We start from the raw sequence: 18,563 nt of genomic DNA, 5'->3' as shown, positions 1-18,563 counted from the left end.
CCCTGCACTCAAACTGCTAATCTCTGTAGACAGCAGATTTCAAAATGAGTTTCCTGCACTGAAAAGCAGAGCACAATGCTCAGGGTTGTGGGAACAATGCCTCAGTGCAACTTCGTAACAAAGACACTACCAATTTTTATTCTTTCCAACACAACAGAAGTTAGAAAGAATTATACAAAAGGGGTTGAGAATGTCTGTCCGTCTGGCCACCTGACTCTGTCCTGCTATCTGTCTGGGGGCAAGATAAGTCTCCACAAATATTACAGAATAAGTTAAAACTTATCTTGAAGGAAAAACCAGTAAAAAGATGCAGTTAGTTCAAAATGGACCAACTGGCCCATGAATTTTATGGGAAAAGAACTGTGGGTAGTTGTGAGTAATAGTGTGGATAATTGTGAGTAATAAAAATATTTTTAAAATAAAATAAGCCTACCCTCTTTAGCACAGAAACTTTGACAGAATGAAATGCACCAATTTGAGAACAGGGCAGAGCAGTGTAAAAAGTGAAATTTCCTACTTTTCCAAACCACACAGTGCCCCTACCTCTGTCATATGCAGTTTGCTTTCCGAACAACTTAAATTATGTACATTTTAGAAAGATGTTAAAAACATTTCTTTTTAAGGATTTTCTTGCTATTTCTGATTAAGCTTCTGATAATTTTTAAATTTTTATTAAGAGGGTGTTGTGATCTTAACTTTATTGTAAACCTCTTTGAACTGTTGGTATTAGTGTTATATAAATTGTAACCTGTAACATATAAAAAAAAACTACCCTCCCTCACAACCACCACACATTTCCAAAATGCTCCCACAGTTCAAAAACCCCTCTACAGTTGCCTCAGCATCGTGCATACTGCCCCTGCACTATAAAACTACCCTCAATAACTATCAAACCACCCTGAAAACTGCAGGAAATGGCCAAGCGACAAGTAAAGCACTTGCTGCATGGTCATTTCAGGGGTGGAGCCCTTACCCCCACCCATTGAGTGGCGGTAAGGGCTCCCGTGTTAACCTATCAGTAACCGGGCAGCATGTGGCACTCTCCAGTTACCGCTGGGTACACTCCGACGCTATAAAAATAAATACATTTTTGAGGCGTCAGAAATGATGGTGCACTAGGGGTGGGAAGTACTGCTGGGCTGCTGCGGTAGCCCAGCAGTATCTCCTGTATAGCGAGTGTTAAGTCTGCGATGGGCTTTCTGCCGCTTAGTAAATGGAGCCCTAAGGGACCAATGTACTAAACTGTATTAAAACTCACTGTTAAAACATATTAATGGCCAGTTTTTAATGCTGGCATTATCTCCAGAAAAGTGCTCTCTAGAACACCAAATGTGCTTACAATTATTAAACTCAGATGTTTGTTTGACATCATGTTGATGCTCTACTACTGATTTACTCCTCTGTATTAGACTTTGATGCCTGATATAGGCTATGATGACTCCAAAATCCTCTTCGTGTTTCACCTCCTCTCACCACTTCCTATTGCTCCCAAAAATAGACCCCCAAAGGCCAAGGTAGCCTCCCATTCAGTTCCTCTCCTTCTGCATTCAGATAAAGGGTATTAAGTGCTAAGGGAACCCTCCTGCCCCCTCCCCCTCTTCCTTTGTCATTGACAGAAAAATCTCCACAGGCCTAGAAGCCTCTCATCTGATAACACTCTCCTCCCTTCTCAAAAGAGCTAACAGAGATTGACACTTACAATAAAGAAGGTAAAGGAAAGGGATGAAAGTAAACTCCTGCGTAAAGTGATTTGTCAAATCAGCTTGATACAAACATTTGTATCCGATGTTAAAAATTTAGCTCACCTGTCTCTGTGGCTCTTGGGAATATCAAATAAAAGTGGTTTATGAGAGCTTTCATACTGTTGGTGAAGGAGGAATAGGGTCCTCACAGACCACCAGAGAGGATCTGTCATTAGACTAGAGTAATTCATTAATAAATTCCTCATGATCTTAAAGAAAGGCTTGCAACTAAGCAGCCAATAGTGCATTTAATTGGGTTTTGCTGTTAGTGAATCACTTATTATCTGTACATTTCAGATGCATATCATTATTTAAAATATAATATATGTTTTTCTTGGATTCTTAATAAATAGTCATTCCTTCCCCATTACATACTGTTACAATGACATCTACTCCATGAATTTAGACTGGATAAATAAGGTTTATAACATCTTTGTTCGTCCTTCTTTTCTTAACATGATCTGTTTTTCTTAATAGATTCTTGGAATTGTGCCTTGCTTTCTTCCCTCCATTTTTGTGGACTGTAGATGTGGTAATCTAATCTAATTCTTTTAAACTGTAATTGCTTAAATATTATTCTTGATTATTTCTGTCTTTTCTAAAGTAGATGTTTCTTGTAATTGTTTTGCACAATCTTTACAATAAATTAATAAAATAAAATATAATATGTGTTCTGAAGTGATGTGCATGACATGAAACCAATGCATGGTTAACTGGCAGCTGAGGTATATAATACTCCTGCCGGAATTGTGCACCAAACATTTGAAATTCTGCGCCAAAAATGTGAAACTTTTGCTAAATTCTGCAAGTTCCTTTGTTATGATTTAAACGATATTTTGCACCCACAGACATTCATCTTTGTCCCCAACCCCCTCCCTATACCCACACTTTAGCCATCTTACACTCTCCCACCCTGTTCAGATACCATCCATATTTATTTTTTCCAGCCCCCCTTCCTGTACCCCCACTTCATCCACATTACAGCACCCCCCCCAACCATTTCATCCACCTTATAGCCCTTCTCCCTCCCTCCCTCCCACTCTTCCTCCCTGCACACAGATACCATTCATTTATTCCAGCCCCCCCTACGCTCCTTCCATCTTTTTTCAGTCCTCCAACCCCTGCACTCACCGGTCCAGTGCGGGAGCAGCTGCAGAGGTTCAAACTGGGAGTACCTCTTGGTGCAGGAAAGAACCCCACTCTTACCTGTCCACCACTGCTGCTCTGGTCAGTGTCTACTTCTTCAAAATGGCCACCAAGACTTCCTGCAGCACCCTCACAAGATTGCCGCTTGAAGTCTCGTGGCCATTTACCAGCAAGAGCAGCGGCAGTGGGCAGGAAACAGTAGGGATTCCCCCCCCCCCCCCCCGTAAAAGCCACTAGACCACCAGGGCATGTTAAAGTAGGCCCGGGGAGGGTCCACCAAGGCTCAGGAAGGATGAAGTGGCCATCCGGCCAGCTAGCCTTTACTGCAGTCCCAGTTCCCGTGGTAAAGATTCTGCATGAAAAAAGTAAATTCTGTGCAACTGGGAAATTCTACGATGCACAGTTTCACAGAATTCCGGCAGAAGTGTATATGTTCAACTATTTGCTGAGAAAAAGAGGGGTGTGAGTTGTATGTGTATGTTGACTTCTCTGATATAAAATTGGTTATTTTAGAATCGCTATTTGCAGTTTAGATAGGCATAAACCAGCATTTAGATATGTTTATTGCATGTACATCTAAATCTCGAGTTTAGAAAGCCAGGATATACACTAGATGTCTTTTAGGTGGGACGATGTCTCAGTTCTGATTTGTACGTCCTTTCTTATATGCCACTCTGTACACAGTAGTAAAATGAAGTGATATAGGTAGTAATTGACCCACTCCTTCTATAAAATCGGGCACACATTTTTGGGCTTAGCATGCAACTGGCACAAGCAGATTATAGAACAGTGTCAGTTATGTGCATGACCTAATTGATAAATTAGGTGTTAATTTGCACTAACAATAATCAGCTACAATTGGAGTTAATTGGCACTAATTTCTGTTATGCACGTAACTGCACTTTAGCAAATAACTGCAAGGGGTATAGGTGGGTCAGGGGGATGCCTAGCACTTATGCACTAAGATAAGCAAACTACTGACAGTTAAGCATGCAGCTGCAACATTTAGTCACAAACATCTACACCAGCCACTGACATGGCGTAAGTGACTGTGCCTAAACGGCGCAAACATTTTTACTTATGCAAGTCATTTTTAATGGCAATTACACATATAATTGCTGATATAGACTTAATATGCAACAACTCACTGCCTAACTATAGATGGTCTGCACTGAATTACCCCCATCCCCTGGATTACATATATCAGGGCCAATATTCAGACCGTGAGAGTTAGCCCGGCCAAAAATAAACTGGATATTCAATACCGGGCTGATTCTGGTGACTGGCAGTGAATATCCAGTTTATTTTTGTTCAGTTAGAAGATAACGGGCTATGTTGATATTCAGGGTTATGTTCTAACTGGACAAAGATATCCCACATATTCACGTAGCCAAATATAGCTGCTAAAGTGGGGCTGAAAATCGGCTGATAGCCAGTTATGTCAGCTGATATAATCAGCTATCTGCTAGCCACTAACCAGTGATATTCAGTGGGAGATAGCCCGCTAGCCCCTACTGAATATCGCCAGATAGCTGGTTATGGGGCACTTAACAGGCCAGGTGCCGATCCTTGCCGGTTAAATGCTTTTGAATAGCAGGGTAATCATGTCCAAAATTTCATGTTCAACTCTGTTCGCACATTAGAGACATACCCACAATAAGTTGACTAATAAGTTCAGAAACATCAACAATTGAGTGCTAACGACCAACTACTAATATTAATTGGCAGTCTTAAAAATCTGCACATGCATCTCACTGCTCGCTATTCTATAAAGTCAAGTGCATCCTGTTTATTGCCTGTGAAGATTGTATCCTTTATTGTGTTTTAAAGAATAAAATTATTTTTTATCTTGGACATTGTCTTGATGTCTTCCACTCTTTGTGTTTGAATTTTGCTATTCTGTAAAGCATGGCACCTAACTTCAATCGTGCGTATCTGAAAAGGGGGCATGAACAGGGGCATGTCAGCGGCATTTCAAAAAGTTGTGCTCTGATATTCAGAATTCACCCAAAGAGCACCTAAGTTGGGTGTCAGCATTTACACCTTCCTTTGGCAGGTGTAAGTATGACGCCCAAAAGTTAGGCACGGGATCCATGCCAAATGCTCTTCTATAAAGGGCATGCTCTCTTTATGGAATAGCGTTTACCCCAGGTCCTAAATAGTGTGCCTAATGTTCCGCACTGAAATCTAAGCATATTCTATAACAATGAGGGTAACTTAATTGGATTAACAAGCTAATCAGCATTGATAACAGCACCTAACAAGCAATAAGCACTAATTGGCAATAATTAGAATTTTCATACACAACTTGCTAAGCATATTCTGTAACATACTATGCCTAAATTCTGATGAACACAGTTCAAAAGGGGTGTGGCCATGGGTGGGGAAATGGTTGTTCCAAAATTTATGAATGTAGTTATAGAATATGGCCCAGTGCACGTAAATCTACACACAAGGATTTACACCACATTTTCATTGGTATAAGTGGAGGCATGTAGTTTTAGGCACTGGGATATCAATTAAGCATATTCTATATACTGTGCCTAAATTTAGGTTCCACTTATAGAATACACTTAGTTGGAAATGTCTACTGTGTGGATTTTTTAGGCACCTTATATAGAACCTAGCCCAAGCTCAAGTTTTTCAGAGCCGAATTTTCAGCATCATTTATTCAGTTCCCTTCTATTTGTGCTGTATAATAGTCTGTCAGGCCCAGTTATGAAGCTGCATCAAGGCTTTATTTAACATGAGTATTAAAGTACAGTCAACAAATTCCTTAGCTTAATTGTGCATTGATGTAATTATTTTTCATATGCATAAGTTTCATAGATTGTCCCCTAGTCTTATTGCTACGTGAAAAGTAAATAACTGCTCTTTGTAAAACTTATGTACCACATAACTGAATACACCTCAATGCAATCCCCTCTCAGTCATCCTTTCTTTGAGGTAAGAGCCACAACTTGTTTAGCTTTTCCTCATAAGGGAGCTATACCATCCTCTTTATCAGTCGTGTTGCTCCTTTCCTTTGCTTTACAGTTCGGCTATATCATAATCAAATGCACATTAAAATAGAATTATGTAATACTTGAAACACACCTGAAGGGCATTTTGAAAGAAAGTCCAAGTCAGAATTGGGACATCCCACTCATAATGTCCAAAAAAAAGTCCATCTCACAGCCATTGAAATTTCTTGTTTGAAAATATGTGAGAAAGTCCAAAATGAACAGCAATTTTACAAAATAAATCATCCAAATTATGAATGCCAAACAAAACCAAGACAAGGATGTCTGGCATCATTTGTACAAAAATGGCCACACTGATGTTCCTGCAGAGCAGAGGGGTAACCTAGTGGTCAGTTCAGTGGTTTTAATCTAGGGCACCCAGGTTCATATTCCACTACAACTCTATTATTTCAAATGGTATACCCTCCAGAGACAGGAAAATACCTCAGGCTTACAGGTGTCTTTAATATTTAGGCATAGTAGATATATTTCTGTTTCTGGAAGGCTCATAATTTAAAGATAAAAATAACCGATTTGAAAGTGGATTTGAACCCGAGTCCCGTGATTTACAGTCTACTGCACTGGCCATTAGGCTTCCGTTCAAACCTGCTGTGTTCAGAATGCCCATAATACCTGATATTGTCAGGGAACCTATTTTCCCTTTCCACTAGGAGGGAAACAGTAACCACTGGGGGTGGTTAAGGATGGGTCATGCCTTAATCCTTCCAGTGGTCAGCTATTCAGTCAGGGCACCTTTTTATACCCTGGTTGTGATTGAAAGAAATCTAACTTAGGACACCCTTCTTTTTTGACTTGGATGTTTCTTCCCATTCGATTATTGCTGTGAGCATCCTAAATTTGGGCCCTCCCTAGTACCACTCTAACCACTCCCACAACATGAACTGCAGTGTAGGATGTCCAAATTCTGCCTTTCACAGTCACAGTTTGGATATTTTTGGCAGATGGATGCTTTTTTAGGCAACTGTAAGACATTCATCTGCTTTGAAAATGAGCGCCTCTGTTGCTTATTTATTAAATTTGACTGTATTATATGCTTTGTTGGAATATCAGTATTTGGTTATGAACAAGGGGTAAACATGAAATATATCTTCCTCTCTATATATTCTTAGCATTAAGGGAATTTACATTTTGGAAACCACTGAATCAGATAATTTCAATAGCTGATTCAATATATTCTATATCTTTAAAATTCCCTACTTTAAAAAAATGCATCTTAAATGGTGACATTGTGCTCTTTCATTTACTCATTTTTGAGGATCCCCTTTGGCTGGCATGATAAAAACAAAGATAGAAATATTCACTATTGTGTATTTCTATTTATGTTTCACAGGTTTATATGAATTTTCCGTAAAACTGCATTTTGTTTTATTCGTTTGATCACATGTACTCAAGACAATGCAACTTTTGAACTGAATGGAAATATCCTCTTTTTAGACCTAGTGTTTCTACTATTATATTAAAAAAATAAACTCAACATATTTTGGTTTAAAATAAAGCTCATTGTTAAAAATAGATGATACATTTAGACAAGACTGCTTACCCTGCTCTATGTTTGAGTTTTTTGTCTAGGATCCCATCTCTCGAGACAAGTTTATTAAACACCAAAATGCCAATCACCATGTTGACCTGCAGAGTAGAGGTAACAGTTGACCTTTCAATGACAGTAAAAGAAACATGTACAAACATTGTTTGTTAATAATAAAAGTAGCTAGCTTGCAAGGGGATGTATTTTAATAACTGTGAAAATTACATGTTTTCTGTGTCAAAAGAAATACCAGAGAAGTTGGACATAAAGACATTAATAGCCTAGAAAAACAGGCCAGATGATTAATTAAGGGGTATGGGACTAGATTCTATATATCATGCCTAAAAAATCAGCACTGAAATGAAAGTCACCTAAGCATATTCTATAAAGTATGCCTTAATTTAGATACACTTTATAGAATAAGCCTAAATTTCCATGCGGTATATAGAACACACTGAGCACCGGTCCATGCAATTTAATTTTGCTGTGGGCAGTTATGTGAAGTAAAATTTGGCCTAAATTAGGCACAGTCCAGGTGTTTTCTAAAACAATGTGCATAGATTTTAGAAACGCCCACGACCTGCCCATTCCATGCTCATTGCCACATCTACTTTTCAACTATGCGACAGAATTTACGTGCAGGACATTATAGAATGTGCTTAGACAGTTCTGCATGTAAATTCTAATTAATGACAATTAGTGTCAATAATTGCTTGTTAATTGGCCATTATCAGCACTGATTAGTTTGTTAACTAATTAAATTGCACACGCAAATTCAGAATATGACTGAATTTGAACGCACAACGTAAGTCACGCTATATAGAATCCAGGACATGATGTTCAAGTTTATATAATGCAAAGTTAATATAACCAGCATGCATTTTTGATACAATAATACGTTACATGAATATATTAATAATTCTGCTCTATTAATAAGTTTAAGAGAAAATTCCACATTGATGTGTAATGCCCTCTTACGTGCTTTCTTTTTTACATTATGGGTGCTGTTCTCTAACTGAGCACTTCTGTTTAGGTGTCTGAATGCTGTTAAATGAAGGCCTATTCTATAATGGTACTTGGATGCTGCATTGGTACACATAACATTTATAAACCTGACATAACTGTGGTCACTTAAATGCAGCAACGGTGAATGTAATGTATAGTATTTTGTTAAGTTGAGCCCCCAGTTTCTATATGAGTCACAATCAGGATTTTGCCCCCTGCATAGCACCAAAACAGTATTACTCACTCTCCTAGCCAAATTCAGACAAGAAACAGCAATTGGCAAAAGCATCCTCCTCCTTCAATTCGACATGTCGAGCGCGTTCGACATGGTAAACCACAATATATTAATAAGTATGCTAGATTATTTCGGGATCAGTGGAAACATACTCACCTGGATTAAAGGCTTCCTAACTTCAAGATCATATCAAGTAAAGTCAAACGCGAACATATCATCATCATAGAAAGCAAACTGCGGATCACCGCTATCACCAACCCTCTTTAAAATAATGATAATCTCACCAGCCAAGTCCCTAGCCAATCAAAGTCTAAACCCTTTCATATACGCAGACGATGTAATAATTTACATCCCTTACAAAACCAAACTGCAAGAAATCACCAACAAAATCGAGCTAAGACTGAATATCATGGAATCAAGGGCCAATGCATTTCAACTAAAGCTCAACAAAGAAAAAACACACTGCCTTGTCCTCTCATCCCAACACAGCAAGGACAACCCCACAAGCATCGACACCCCAGGTCACACTCTCCCCATATTAGACATCCTGAATATCCTTGGCTTCTCTATTATAATAGACCGTAACCTAACACTGGAGAGCCAAGTAAAATCCACCACAAAGAAAATGTTCCACTCAATGTGGAGGCTCAAACGCGTGAAACAATACTTCCCGAGGGATACCTTTCACAGCCTGATACAATCAATGGCAATAAGTCAACTAGACTACTGAAATGAAATCTATGCAGGTTGCAAAGAACAAACCTTAAAGAAACTTCAAACCGCTCAAAACACGGCAACCAGACTCATATTTGGAAAAACATGATTTGAAAGTGTGAAACCCCTCCGAGAAAAACTACACTGGCTCCCAATCAAAGAACACATTGCCTTTAAAATCTGCACCATGGTTCATAAAATTCTCTATGGCGAAGCGCCAGGATACATGATAGACTTAATCAACCTACCAACCAAAAACGCCTCCATTTCAACACGATCACACCTCTACCTACACTACCCCAAGTTGCAAAGGTCTTAAATACAAATCTACTTATGCATCCAGCTTTTCCTACATAAGCACACAACTGTGGAACGTGCTACCAAAGGCAGTGAAAACGATATACAACCACCTAAACTTCTGGAACATGCTAAAAACCACCCTGTTCAAAAAGGCATACCATCCCGAACCAACCTAAAAGACAGACCTTGGCTACAGATGAAAACCAAAGCACGTATGCTCACAACAATACTCTTCCCATCAGGACTATTCTATGGCATTGCCATATAAACTTCTTCCTACCACTACAGCACAATGTATTTGTTCACACTGGAATTGCCATTCCGGTACTATGTAAGCCACATTGAGCCTGCAAATAGGTGGGAAAATGTGGGATACAAATACAACAAATAAATAAATAAATAAAATAAAATATATGGCCCCCAAAGTTGCACTTCCAAATTTGGGCATGCTTCAAAGATTTGCATCAAACAAATTGGATATTAAGTTATGAACCATCAATAATTGGGTGCTAATAATTGGGCATTCCCATAATGTATGCATACTGTTATAGAATAAAGGGGATCCACACCTAATTTAGATACGGGGATTTACACCAGGGTTTCGATGGTGTAAATGCTTGTACCTAAAAGTAGTTATGGTTCCTGGCGCTACACACTGTTCTATTAATGGTACTTAATTTTGAGCACAGTTTATAGAATAGTGCTATTTTTTCAGTGCTGATTTTTTAGGCACAATTTATTGAATTTAGTCCTATATGGATGTGATCTAAAAATCTCATTGGAAATTATTTAGATTATTTTTTAAAAAAATAATCTGTCATACTTTCATAAATCCTTCAATATTACAGAAATTGGGAATAAGATATACTGTTTTTAATAGAAAGGGATGCTAACTAGAGTAATGCAGAAAGTTTTCCCACTGAGAAGTACCATATCCAAATAAGCTATATCATTGAACTCAAAAGTGGTGATGGCATAACCCGCTTCTTCTCAAAATCTGAGGGGTGAGCGAAGAGGACATCAGCAAGTGCTTTTCTCATGCCAGAGGAGTTGTGGCAGTAAACAGGAGGAATAAAATTTTGGGGAGGTTACCAAAGTGAACCTTTCTTCCCCTGTTTTGTGATAGAGAGGATATAAAGAGTGATGCCTGGAGGTGTCTTTGCAGGGTTCCTGAGGATCTGCATACAGACAATTGGGTAAAATAAAGAAAAGAAACGCTGATGGAAGATCCCATGGAGCTAAAGTAATGGTCTTCAACTCAATCTTAGTCACAAACCCATACAGTTGGGCTTTAAGGAAATCCAGAATGAATATCTTTGAGACAGATTTACATGTCTGTTTTGTATGCATATCTTTCCCATGTACATTCTTTAGGGATATCCTGAAAGCTCAACTGGCTTGGTGTGTCCTGAAGACTGGGGTGAAAACCATTGAGCTAAAAGAAGAGGAGGAGGAGCAGGCTAAGAAGACATAAGCTATTATTATTCTTCATTTTTGTAGTTTTTTTAAAATGTTCGTAAAGCATACTAGATGATCTCTACTACACATTGGATACTCTCGAATGAGTGGAAATTGAGGATGAAGAGAGAGGCAATGGGAACCCAAATAAAGTAGGCACAGAAGTAGAGTCTTGCAAAGAAATATCCTCACAGGCTGCACCACAAGAAAATAAGAAGTCTCCACCTATAACACTGTAGGCCTTGGAGTTACCAGACTAAAGAACCTGCTACATTTGCCTTGCAACATATGTCCCAACTATTTACACACATATGTGGTGTGTAGCTAGGTTTGATTTCCTACTATGAATGACAAGGTAATTATATATTGTGATATCTTTCATTGAATGAATGGAAGTTTTCATACATTTATATATCTATATATATCTGTATAAGTTAGCATTTATTTACTGCTTTTTTGAAGAAATTCATCCTAGGTGATGTACAGTGAGAATAAGCTAAATATAAGCAATAGGCAATTACATCAGTAAACACATTCAAATGTTAAACGTTACTATGTACAGTCAATTTTAGAACATTATTTATCTCTTTTTTGGATGCCTCACCATAATTAAGTAACCAAGGGGCCCTTTCATTAAGGTGCACCCAAAAGTGGCCTGTGCTGGTGTAGACATATGTTTTGGACATATGCTGGTCCATTTAATGAGCGCACCTGGAAAAAAGGGATTTTTTTTTATTGTGCTGGAAAATGGACATGCAGCAAAATGAAAACCAGTGAGCATCCATTTTCGGCCTGAGATCTTAATGTCACCCATTGACTTAGCAGTAAGGTCTCATGCGCTAACCAGGCAGTAAGTGTCCAGCGCACGCCAACTGCAAATTACCGCTGAGTAAGCGCCCTATTTTCTACCATATGTTTTGGGTGCACACCAAAAATGGAATTACCACCTGGGGCATGTGGTAGCTGGGTGGTAGTGCCAATTTGACGCCTTAGTAAAAGGGCCCCTAACTCTTAGCTTTATTATGAGTAACAGTTTGTCATAACTTGAGAAAAGAACATGTGTGCAGACCCTTGACATAGTGAATATACTTAAAGACAGGTAACAAAATGTGCAAAGATACACACATATTTTACTTGTTAAGATGGATATAGCACCACAATTATTAACACTAAATGACAATACAATATGCCTTTGTGACATAATGTAGGCCACATTGAGCCTGCAAATAGGTGGGGAAATGTGGGATACAAATGCAGCAAATAAATAAATAAATAAATATGTTTGCAAAATACAGAAACACTATAATCATTTCTATACATATATAATGATTTTGTAGTTTACCAAGACAACAGCAGCCGCAGGTCCAACAAAAGCATACAGCAGCCCTCCTTCGAGAGAAAGCCAGCAACTGAGAAGCAAATTAGATCAAAATTAATATAGATTCATAGTAAGTATTAAGTCATTGATCTGCAGGCATAGTACATGTACCAGATACTCAGTATGCTGTCTTTATCCCCAGAGAAATATACCAGTGGGTTCATTTTTACATGAAAAAAGTTATAAGGAAAGAAAAATGGCAGGAAGATCATTAACAACTGTACTGCTCAAACATCAATAATAAGGTTCAGCAACAATGGTCCCCAACAGACAATCTGGTTAATTGAAAACAACCCTTGGTTTAAGATATTAGACTAACTTACTAGTTTATGGTTCCATAGCCTTTTGCTTTAGTGAAGCCCATGGATATTGCCACAACCAATGCTGGTAAACCTGTGAAAAGAAAACAAAATGTCACTGCTGTCAAAGGCTTGGCAAAATATTCTGATACAAGAATACAATGGCAGCCCAAACAATAATAAACTACAAAAGGTCAATTTTGTGCTGAATGAATTAATTCACATGGAGGGGCATTTTCGATATGAGGTCTAAGTCTGACTTTGGATGTTTTGCACAAAACGTCCACAATCTGAATAGAAAAGAAGGTCATTTTTGAAAAAGGGAAAACCTCTATCTTTTTTAAAATACCATTTCGAATAAGGTTTTGTGCTTTGTATGGCTTTTTTTTTACCATTTTCGGGGAAAAAAACCAGCACAAGTGAAAAACATAGCAAATCAAGCAGACTGGTCCCCCACATATCTCAGGAGAGCAATGGGGCACCCTATAGGGCACTGCAGTGAACTTCAAAAAATGTTCCTAGGTACACACCTCACCACTGCTCCCTTATCTTGTGTGATCAGCCCTCCAAAACTCACAACTGTACACCACTACAATAGTCTTTATGGGTGAAAGGGGAACTTATATGTGGGTACAGTAGGGTTTGGGTGAGTTTGGGAGGTCTTATGTTTTCAACCACAAGTGTAACAGGTAGGGGGAGGTATGGGCTTGGGTCCACCTGCACCCACCACTAGACTACTGAATGGACCTGCCTACTTCTCTGAAAGACCTGAGTATAACATCTGAGGCTGTCATAGAGACTGGTAGGTAATGTTTTTAATCATATTTTTTGGGGGGTGGGAGAGGGGTCAGTGACCACTAGGAGAATAAGAGGAGGACACCCCCAATTCTCCCCAGTGGTCATCTGGCTATTTAGGACACATTTTTGTGCTTTACTCATTCTAAAAACAGGTCTAGCTTAAAACGTCTTAGTCTTAGTTTTAGTCCTGAACAGTTTTGTTTTGTTCCATTATGGCTGAAAAATGTACAAGTCTTAGGAATGCCCAAATCCATCCCTTAACACGCCCCCTTGAGATTTGGATGCACTGCAGGCAAACAGAATAGAAAAATATCTGAAAAATAGGTTTCAAAAATACCAATTTTGATGTTTTTGTGAGAAAAACATCCAACTGCTGCTTTATGCCACTTTTAGACCTTTTTTTCTTTCGAAAATGAGCCCCAAAGAGCAATTCCTCAACCACTAGAGACAGCTCTGTTTTCAGCATGGTATACATTGCTTTAATGTTGCTAGGTTACCAATGTACTTCAAATTAATTTAAGTAAACTAATAATATGGATATTCCATTTTTTCAGAGACCAAAAATGCTTGTGCTTTGTTGGTTTGGTATAAAACATACTGCAATAGAATTAAAATGCATGTTATGACAAAGTGTCAAAAAAACGGAAGATTGCCTAGGATGAAATATTTCTCAAGTATAACCTTCATCAAAATCAATTAAAACGGATTACATTGTTTTCTGTAATAAAATCTAAATGTTCTCTTCCCTGCTTTCACTTGAGCAGATATATCATCTACTGTCAATCAGAACTTTAGGTCCCTATGCCCAGTAAAAGTGCATACCTAAGGGATTGAAACGAACATTTTCCTGCACTTACCCCATCCAAGACACAAGAAACGTTTTCTTATGAGTCGCGTTCTAATTTTTCCGGTAACTGCCATATACGATTGCCAGGCTTCTGTCAAAACCCAACAGAATGAAGCCAGGAAGAAGAAGTGTAAAAATGCCGTGGTCATGGTGCAGATTTCCTATTAAAATGCAAACAAAACCAAAGATAAAGTAAAACATTTTCCTACCATGTTGTCACAACCTTTACCAAAAGTATAACAGTCGGTATAATTGATAGACATTTTGATTTGCCTTGGATAAAGAAGTTGAATCATATAGTAAAATCATTATATTATAATCTTGATGACATCTTTATTGATTTTTGCAAGAAAGGTCTTAATTAGTGGAACAAAAGCGAGGAGAGATCTTGATTTCAGAGGAGAGGAGAGTAGCATTAAAAGCCTCTTTGAAGAGTTAATTTTTGCAGCCTCCTTGAAGATCTCAAGGGTATGCAGAATAGATGTGGTACAGAATACAATTATGTTGGAGAATGATAATCAAAGAAAGGAACACCAATTCAAATGTAACATTTTATTGAAGACTTTATTTTTTGTACAGCACTGCAGAAGTGTTAAAGACTGAGGCCAGATCAGAAGGAGTCTATGGAATACAGGAGTCTATGGATAAATGAAAAAACAAAGAGACGTTCTTTGGCAGACACAAATATAAGCCTTAACAATATTCAGGTGATGTTAGTAATAGAAACAATAAAAGGTCTGAACAGAGCACTGAAGCACAGAGGGCTTCTTTTACAAAGCCACGCTAATGATTCTCTTGTGGCAAATGAGAGAAAGCCCATAGGAATTGAATGGGTTTCCTCTCATTTGCCGCATTGAGAACTGGTAATGTGGCTTTAAGCCCAGAGTGAATCACCAACAAGCACAGAAGATAAGATGTAAAAAGACATGTGGGAGAAAGGAAGGATTAACCAGAAAAACAGATCAGAATGGTTTGGGGCCTTATTCAATTAAGATGCTTTTCATAGATGCAGAACTAAGAAAATAATAAGGCCCCTAAAACAGTTTTATATATCTTTATTAATAAACATTTATAGCCCACCTAGATGAAGACCTGTTCAAGGTGTGGTACAATTTCAAACATCATAAAAATAAAACAAAATGTAAAATGAAATGTGCAAACAGCAAAAAAGTACAAGGAGCCTTCATAAGCGGGGCAAAACCTTTAATTGTACACCATATATAATTGACCTGACATGGACCGTGTTTCAGCGTGAAGCACCTGAATCTGCATGGGAGTGCAGCATCCCTGTTACTTCAGGCACAATCAAACAGCTGTGCAGAGCAAGCGGGCATTTTATGCTTGCATTTGGCATGGATTTTAGTCATGTTTGATGTGAACTCAGCTTTCAGCTGTTCTCTTCATCTTAGACAATTAAGAGCAAATGACCCCTGACACAGACGCTTCGTGCTGAAACACAGCCCATGTCGGGTCAATGATATATGATGTACAAATAAAGGCTTTGCCCCGCTTGTGAAGGATCCTGGTACTTTTTTGCTGTTTGGACTTTGTTTTGTGCTTTGAACCCTCTCCTTGTTTTTTAAATGAAATGTGGAATACATAAAACAGAAGCAATCAGTAAATAAGGATCATAATCAGACAAAAAGGAACCTGCTGCCAACAGAACTAACTACATATCCTGAAGGCATTAACAAACAAATGTTCCTTGTCAGGCACAGTGCGTCTTGAGTCCATCTAAAGTTCCGCAGGGTACTAGATTGTCAAAAAAAGCAATTAAATTTAAGCATTTTATAATTTACACTCATTATTGTGCACCCCTCCCATGTGTCAGTCCACCATCAAACCAGCATGGCATTTTAAAACCGTTTCGAATAAGGTTTTGTGCTTTGTATATATTATTTTTTTACCAGCATGGCATTTAGATTCCAGTTTATAGAATACTACATAGTTAAAATATTGTGGCCCTGTTTAATAAACCACAATAGAGGTGCGTTAGTGTTTTTAGCTTGTGCTATTAGTCACCCATAATATTCCAATGCGTGTCTACACGGTTAGTGTGTGCTAATTTTTAGCACAAGCTAAAAACACTAGTACATCCTAGTAAACAGGGCCTTTGGTATTTTACTCACGTATGTGTACATATACACATGTATATGCTGGCATTCTGGTGACTTACCTACATGCTTGGTGCCTAAAAATAGGTGCACCATTACACCACGTGCTGAACCTTAGTGCTAAGTTCCTATGGTTTTTCACCATTCTAAGGGGTCCTTTTACTAAATGATAAGACGCCCATAGGAATATAATGCATTTAGTGCACGCTAATTATTAGTTAATGCTAAATCCATTAGCGTACCTTAGTAAAAGGACCACTGAATCTGTCTTCACAGCCACCCACTTTTCAGCACTCTAAATTTAGGATCCTAAATTTAGAAGATAACTTTTAAAGGTCATTTAGGTGAAGAAGCAGATGTCTATGCCTGGCTGTTTAAAGCTAGGCTGATATTTTATAAAAGATTTGATATGTGCTGAGCCTTTTCTGAATTCTGTAGTACTGATGAAGATGTATATATAAGTGGTGCCACACACTAGAGACACAGGTGTGCATATACTTGCAGGTAGTATTATTTTATAATCATTGGTGAAGTATATATGTGTGTGTTAAATTATATAGTAATAGAATAGCCATGACGAAGGTACTCTTCCTCAGAAAATCAAACTTTATCAGGGGAAGTGGAAAGATGACTAAGGGTGGGTGGTAATTTCTAAGATGTCCATGATGCTAGATTCCACATAAAAACATAAGAATAGCCATACTGGGTCCATCTAGTCCAGTATCCTGTTTCTAACAGTGGCCAATTCAGGTCACAAGTACCTGCCAGAAACCCAAATAATAGCAGCATTCCATGCTACCAATCCTAGTGCAAGAAGTGGTTTCCCCATATCTGTCTCAATAGTATACTATGGACTTTTCCTCCAGGAACTTTCCCAACCTTTTTACACCCAGATACTCTAACCACTGTTACCACATCCTCTGGCAATGAGTTCCAGAGCTTAACTAGGAATCACCACTGAGTAAAAGGATTTAGGTGTCAAGAAAACAAACAATGTTAGGAACTACTAGAAATGGAATAGAATATAAAACAAAGAATTTCATAATGCCTCTGTATCACTCCATGGTACTATATGCAGTTCCGGTTGCCACAGCTCAAAAAAAGATATAGTGGAACTGGAAAGGGTACAAAGAAGGGTGACCAAAATGATTAAGGCGAGGAAATGACTCATATGAAGAAATCCTAAAAAGATTAGGGCTCTTCAGCTTGAAGAAGAGATGGCTGAGGAGAGATAAGATAGAGGTCTATAAAATCCTGAATGGAGTGGAATGGGTACGTGAGAATTGGTTTACTCTTTCACAAAATACACAGACTAGGTGACACTCCATGAAATTACATAGTACCATGTTTAAAACAAATAGGAGAAAATATGTTTCAACTCAACATATATTTAAGTTCTGGAGCTCACTGCCAGAACAAGTGGTAAAAGTGGTTAATATAGCTCAGTTTAAAAAAGGCTTGGATAAATTTATATTGTATCTAGATCTATGATAATTCTCCATTATCTCTAGATTACAGTGGATACTCACAGATTCCTTAACACCTGACACAGATGTTGTCTGTACTGAAGGAATCTGTGCTTTTAAAGTTAATAACAGAGAACTGTGAAGGTGGCAAAGAGCAAGCCCTGGAGGAGCTGGGGTATTTGCTCAGCTCTGGTGGTAGATCCCTTCTGCTGCAGCCATTAGTGAGCCCCATAAGAGCTCAGATGGAGCTAAGGAGGAAGTTTCTGTTCAGGCAGAACCAGTCAAGCTCTGAGGAGGAGAGCAGCAGGAAGTAATTACTCCTGTCTTAGAATCATCAGTGTTGTTGGGAGATACTGCACCAGCAAAAGTAAATTCTGTGGATCAAATGGTAGCAATTTCTGTTAAATTCAGGTCTCAATTCCTTTCCTGAAGGCTTTTCCAGGACTAACTGATATGTCTGCTCAGCAGGGTAGGAAAAAACCGGTAGGACTTGAGGATGTATAGGAGGGAATG

At 38.4% G+C, this 18,563-nt stretch overlaps 1 protein-coding gene across 1 annotated transcript in view; it reads right to left on the bottom strand.

Annotated features, from left to right (window-relative positions):
- Positions 1-18,563, bottom strand: part of ADGRB3 (adhesion G protein-coupled receptor B3) — a 1,672,438-nt gene that overhangs the window by 198,705 nt on the left and 1,455,170 nt on the right. The window contains exons 19-22 of the mRNA XM_030199002.1: positions 14,481-14,631; positions 12,850-12,919; positions 12,491-12,557; positions 7,452-7,537 (exon numbers count right to left, since the gene is read on the bottom strand). Coding sequence (XP_030054862.1) covers positions 7,452-7,537; positions 12,491-12,557; positions 12,850-12,919; positions 14,481-14,631 — 374 coding nt within the window. The remainder of the gene's footprint in view (positions 1-7,451; positions 7,538-12,490; positions 12,558-12,849; positions 12,920-14,480; positions 14,632-18,563) is intronic.

Source organism: Microcaecilia unicolor, chromosome 3, assembly GCF_901765095.1.
Source record: "Microcaecilia unicolor chromosome 3, aMicUni1.1, whole genome shotgun sequence".
Classification (NCBI taxonomy): domain Eukaryota; kingdom Metazoa; phylum Chordata; class Amphibia; order Gymnophiona; family Siphonopidae; genus Microcaecilia; species Microcaecilia unicolor.
The sequence above is the reverse complement of the archived record's forward strand: the minus strand, read 5'-3'. Positions and strand labels throughout refer to the sequence as shown.